Genomic DNA, 6,543 nt, shown 5'->3' on the forward strand with positions numbered 1-6,543 from the left:
ACCAAGTAATAGAATTGTCGTAAGTGAATTTCTTAGAATCTACCACGCTGGAACTATACGTCGTGAGAAAGGCTATTAGGCCAAGAGGAATTGTGGAGCAAAATGTGTGTGGTTTCCGTGTTTGTATATTTTTATTTGCAAGACAGAGAAACAAGACATTCCGTATATATCTAGATTGCCTTTTGACTTTTCCTTTTCCTCCAAGCCTCTCAATTTTGGAACAAACCTAACAAACTTTTCTGTAATATATAAACATCATCTCCATGGCCACAAAACGCAGGCTTTGGAGGGATTTGACAGGGGTTCCTACCGCCTCACACCTCACCCGGCTGTTTTTTCTTCCCTCAGCAGCGGCTCCGTTTTTCCTTGTATGAAATTCTCGTCCATGCATGTTTCACATTTGTCTATTTATTTTAACTAATCATTCCGATCTATCTCCTTAAAAATTTAAAATGAATGAAGGTTTTGAGGGAACTGCTGATGCTTGATTCAAAATGGCTGATCGAGAAGCTACACTGAGAATAAGAAGACTCGCTATCATCGGCGTGTCTAGTTTCTTGCTGGTGGCCATGGCGGTGGCCGTCACCCTAGGTGTCAGCATGAATCAAAGCGATTCTGAATCAAGCCAACCAAAAGATAACAACAAGTCCCATGTCTCAGATTCAATGAAAGCTGTGACAGACCTTTGTCGTCCCACCGACTACAAAAAAGAGTGTGAGGACAGTATCAAATTTGAGGCCGGCAACACCAGCGACCCCAAAGAACTCATCAAGATCGCCTTCAACGTCACCATTCGCTCCGTCGGCGAGAGTCTCCAGAAAACCCGTCTCATGCATGACATTGAGAAAGAGCCCAGATCCAAGATGGCGCTCGACTCCTGCATGCACCTGATGGCCCTCTCTATCGGTGAGTTCCGAAAGTCCGTCCAAAACATGGGCTCCTTTGATCTCAACGACGTTGGCGACATGCTTATGAACCTCAAGGTTTGGATCAGCGGTGCCATCACCTACCAACAGACTTGTCTGGACGGATTTCAGAACACCACCAGCCCGGCAGGGAAACAGATGCAAGATGTCTTAAAACTTACCATGAAACACAGCAGCAATATTCTCGCCATCATCAATGACTTCGCCAACAGTCTCGCTCAGCTGAACATAACAAGCTCCACCTCACGTCGACTCCTTCAAGATTTTAAAGCCCATCCCATTTTATGCCATGGAGACTTCGACATTCCCCTCTGGGCACAAGCCGGTATGAGAAGACTTCTTGCTACCGGCAAGCTCAAGCCCAACGTGGTTGTGGCCAAGGATGGGACTGGAAAGGTCAGCAGCATCAACGAAGCCTTGAGAATGGTCCCCACGAATAATGTGAAGCCATTCGTCATCTACGTGAAGGAAGGAGTCTACCACGAGTATGTTCACATCATGACCAATATGACCCGTATCATCATGATCGGAGATGGAGGTGAGAAGACCCGAATTACCGGTAACAGAAACTTTGTCGACGGCATTGGCACCTTCAGAACCGCCACTGTTGGTAAGAACAAGCAATACCATATATTATTTCATTTTACAGTCCCCTTTTAATTCAGAACCTAGAATTTAACGGAACTCATTATTACCAAACGCATGCGTGCAGCCGTTGACGGAGATTTCTTTGTTGCTATAAAGATGGGGTTCGAGAACTCCGCTGGTCCCGAGAAGCATCAAGCCGTGGCCCTGAGAGTGCAAGGTGACATGGCAGTGTTCTACAAATGCACCATGGACGGCTACCAGGACACGCTTTACGTGCACGCCATGCGTCAGTTCTATAGGGACTGCACTATCTCAGGCACGGTGGACTTTGTTTTTGGTGATGCAGTGTCGGTGTTCCAGAATTGCACATTTGTGGTGCGGAAGCCATTGGAGGAACAACAATGTATCGTGACGGCACAGGGCAGGAAGGAGAGGCACCAGCCTACGGGAATAGTGATCCAAGGAGGGTCGATCGTAGCAGATCCTGACTTCTACCAAGATAGGTTCAAGAACAAGGCTTACTTGGCTCGTCCATGGAAGATATACTCGAGAACCATATTCATGGACAGCTTTGTGGATGACTTGATCCAGCCCGAAGGGTTTTTGCCGTGGGCGGGCACACTGGGACTGGACACGTGCTATTATGCAGAGTATAATAACCGCGGCCCAGGTTCAGATAAATCGAAGCGTGCAAAATGGGGCGGCATCAAGAACATGACACCCCAGCAAGCAAACGCTTATACACCTGTCAACTTCTTCAAGGGGGACAAGTGGATTAAGATTTCTCGGATTCCTTACACCCCTGCCTCTTGGAACTCCAAACATTGAATTTGATAATTATTATTGTCATTGTTAAGGGTTCTTGTTTGGGAGTGTGTTGGTGCTTCCGTCCTTGTCCTTGAGTCTCCCGTGTGCAGAGGGTCGGCAGGTTGGTGATAGGTTGTTCTTGTAATTATAACGTGGAACTTGTACATCCACAAACATTTCTGATTAAAATCCCCTCGTATTGACGGTTTCCTTTTTGGCTGTGGATAACATACTCGGCCTATTATTTCTTCTCCTATTGCCTCCTCCATATTTGCCATCCTATGTGGCAAAAATAATTCGAAGCTTCTATGCTAATCTTCCAAAGTGAGGAGGACTATATATATACTTCACATATATAGAAGAGAACACTTTATAATGCAAGAATGCCTTGAGAAAAATAATTAATTAAAAATACTGAGTATATATAAAATCGAAACGATAATAATACATCTCCAGCTGACGAATCAATTCTAGCAAAATCCCTCATCTAAACTCATCCAGTCGATAGCTTCCTGAGTGACCTTCCTCTGCCTTATGGCGAAATTGATGATTGTTAAAGGAGAAGATACAAAGTAAAGATATGGAGAAGTGAAAACAGTCGCAACACGAGAAGGGAGTCTCTTGTTGGAAAATTGAAAAATTATTTCCTTCCATTTTCCCAATCCCTACCATTCATTAATTTTATAATTAAAAAATTATTTAATATGATAATTTGAATGGTAGAGATTAAGAAAATGAAGGAAAAAAAAAGGAGAGAGCCCTCTCCCGTCTCAAAACTTCTTCAACCCACGGAAAAAAGAGAAAGGATGTCTCCATCTTTATTCTCCTTTTCCCTCCATTTTCCTAATCCTGACCATTTAACAGATCTACATCTAAGATGCATTCACTAAACACAGCGTTGCTGTTTTGGGGAAAAACAAAGGTCATTATTATGAAAAAAAATTAAAAAAAAAAGGCAAGTAAAATCTTATTTGTTCTCCTATAGAGGATAGGAACTGGGTAACATTTTGACTCCTATTCATTGGCCCCCTTCACATGAAATTTCCAAAGCTATGGAGCCCTATCGGGAACACTAGAAAGTGGGCGGCAGTTGTGGCAAGGGACACATAGGGAGGAGAATTGAAGGTTTCAGCAGCAATGTTTTTTACTGGAGGACATATGGACTTGGTGTTTTCAAGTGCCATGTTGGAAGTCAAAGGCAATTGAAATCAAGCAAAAGCTGTTTGGTTATGGGCATTTAAATTCTTAATGAGCACCTTGAGGCCTACACATAAGTTTCATAAGCTGTTCTTGAGACAGGGGAGTAGAAGAGGACTGAGGAGGCGAGCTCTGTAACTAACTTCTACGGTTGTGGGGTCATCATTGGATCGCTGCGCTTGCTTGGTGGCCAAGCACCCTTTGCAATATATGAGAATAAGATGGAAGTTAGAAAACAAGGGTGAGATGATATGTATTAGGTGGGAGGGAGGCATGAGAAGACCGAAGACATACTTGTTAGGGAAGGAATATTGGTTTTGGAGATATAGATCCTTGTGGGAAGATCCATTGGGAGGGACGAAAGATAGGGTGGTGACGGAGTTGAGGAAGGCTAAAGCCTTGTCGAATTTGAGAGTGGCAGATAGAGTTGAAAAACGGGCTAACCTAGCTTATATGAGCTTGACCATTATGGGCTCAAGCCCTTAAGTCTAATTTTTTTAAAATACTTCATTTTTTGAAGTCTAATCTTTATTTATTGAGCTCAGGGTCAAACCCATAAGCCCGTTTAAAAAAGTTAAAATAAAATTCAATATTATAAAATTAAAATATTCTTAAATTGAAAATAAATCATCAAAATACAAAGCAATATTGGACAAAAATTTAGTATTTGCCTTTTTCTTGTTCCTTGATTCAACAATCCAACTCAAACAAGCTAGGAAACCAAGAAATCAACACCAGATCTAAACTAACCCTCTAATCAAGATCTAAGCGAAAATTTTCTTCAGTTGTAGTTCCTCCCCAACAAATCTAAACTGACCATCTAATTATGAAATGAATATAAATCTACAGCAAAAAAAAATCCTCCTCGTGTTGGGAAAAAGAAAAGGCATACATTAAGAAACAAAAGCGTGAGAGTTTAAGAGATCACCAGAGAACATGTAATCTTTCAAAATGGAAAATTAGATGTCGATAAAAAGTAGAACAAAATGATGAAAGGATCAAGGAACAGTGCTACTTCTTCTTCAAGATGTGTTCTTTTTAGGGTTGAAGGATAGATGAAACCACAACCTTAGGGAGACACACAAGATTCCAAGTCTAATACGCCGAAATCAAGCGAGGGAAGTGATGCTATGACTAGTCATCAATAGAGGTCATAGAGTTCGAGATGTGTAAGATTGAGATGCTAAGATTGTGAGTGACAAAGTGAGGAAAGGAGTCAAGTGGCTGAGCATAATAACTTGAAGTCGAGAATTAGAGAGTGAGAGGCGAGAACCCAAAGAATGAGAAATGTCGATGGGCTTACCTAGGTTGCGATGATGAGCATGGACCTCAACGAAAATTAGACCAAGTAGTGGCTACCTAGCACCTACGGCAAAACAATTAGTCAATCAACCACAATGAATCATTGACAATGAGCAGCAATGAGAGGGAGCCTAAATTGCAATTTCAAGAAGGGGAGAGTGGAGAGGAAAGGAAAAGTCAAGAAAGGAGAGGTGAAGAGGAGAGAGGAGAGGCAAGTCTAGAAACTTGGAATGGAGCTTAAGGTTTTTGGCCTATTATTAGATAGTACATTTCAATAGTACAAATGGGGAAAAAAAGAGAGAATGAGGCTTAGAGGGACATGTGAGCCTATACTCATTTTTTCAGGTCTTATCAAAGCTAGATCTAGAAGCTCAGTTATCATAAAAAGGTTCCATTTCCAAAGCCCGAACCTTCATTTAAATAGAACTTTCAAACTTATATAAACCTAACCTTTATTCCCAACTCAATTGTTGTAGATCAACATGTTACGGGTTTCTAAGAGCAAGGGAGATTTCACCACTAATTCAAGTGGTGTCATTTAGAAGAAATGGGGGAAAGGAGAATTAAGAAATAGAGACATCCTTAAATTTAATTTTAATAGAAATAAATGAGATGAAACATGAGGCATAAAAAAAATTGATATATTGTGCATTTTTTGTGTAGCGTGCTAAAAATATAACAATATAAGAAACTAATTGTTTTAAAATTTATTTCATTTTATTTAGTATTTAAATTATAGTGAAAAATGTGAAGAATATTGGATGACCATTCTTCTTGTTAAAAAATGTAAGTTATTTTTTGAGGGTTGGATGTTAACAAATATAAAGATTTTAATATTTTATGGTGTAATTATTGCTTTTTTTAAAAAAATGCTCTTAATGAATAAATCACTTTATATTTAAGGGTTTTTTTTTTTAAAAATATAGCCCATGTTATAGAATTAAACCAAGTAAATAGCCCAACATTTATTATATTTTATATTATGATGAATCTATTATACTTGTTAATGGTATACTGTTATATATTAATGATGAACTTTTGATACATCAATGTCAATCAGCCCTTCTCCCAAATTTTCAAAAATTTGATCCATATTTTTTAGATACAAGATTTTTTTTTTACCAGTAAACCAATTTATCCTTATATTTATCTTAGAGTGAAACATTATATTAAATAGGGATATGTATTAAAAAATAATGTTAGTTTAAAGAGAAGAGACTACTTTATTGGAAATATTATCAAATTTGACGGGTTAGGTTAAATAAATTAGTTCATTTTTTAAAATAGGTTGGACTAGTCTAACCCTCAAAACTAAAAAGCTAAAACAGGCTAGCCCACGAGTTAGTATATTTTTTTTAAAAAAATATTTTTTTATTTTTTAATTACATTATATCTTTTTATAAATATACAATAATGATAATATTTCTCAAATATATAATTTATAACTCCCGAATATGTTCTTTATATTTGAAAGATAATATAAATCTTTCTCACAATTTGCAAATAAAATTTTTGTCATAGCTTGTAAATCAATGATTTATTAGTTTTTATATAAATATTTTAAATATATATTATTCGTTAATCTCATAAGATCTATTGATTGAAATTACAAATATAAATTCATTGAGAAAAAAATATAGATTTATATTCAAATTTTCTTTCTCAATTAAAAGATAATACACTTAGGCGAGAAGATAATTAATAGTAAAAATCTAGTAAAATG

General features: G+C 38.1%; 1 protein-coding gene across 1 annotated transcript; it reads left to right on the forward strand.

Annotated features, from left to right (window-relative positions):
* Positions 1-288: 288 nt before the first annotated feature.
* On the forward strand, positions 289-2,549 carry LOC129297079 (putative pectinesterase/pectinesterase inhibitor 28). The gene is made up of 3 exons (XM_054935448.1): positions 289-368; positions 463-1,536; positions 1,639-2,549. Exons 2-3 carry the CDS (start codon positions 495-497, stop codon positions 2,340-2,342), a joined length of 1,746 nt encoding a protein of 581 aa, XP_054791423.1. The 5' UTR covers positions 289-368; positions 463-494; the 3' UTR covers positions 2,343-2,549.
* The last annotated feature ends 3,994 nt before the right edge of the window (positions 2,550-6,543 follow it).

This window comes from Prosopis cineraria, unplaced genomic scaffold, assembly GCF_029017545.1.
Source record: "Prosopis cineraria cultivar Desert tree isolate PC_DT_omini unplaced genomic scaffold, ASM2901754v1 PC432, whole genome shotgun sequence".
Classification (NCBI taxonomy): domain Eukaryota; kingdom Viridiplantae; phylum Streptophyta; class Magnoliopsida; order Fabales; family Fabaceae; genus Prosopis; species Prosopis cineraria.

Coding starts and splice junctions, on each gene's coding strand:
- LOC129297079 (XM_054935448.1), top strand. CDS start 495: ATGGCTGATCGAGAAGCTACACTGAGAATAAGAAGACTCGCTATCATC. Junction 1,537..1,638: donor CTTCAGAACCGCCACTGTTG/GTAAGAACAAGC, acceptor GCATGCGTGCAG/CCGTTGACGGAGATTTCTTT.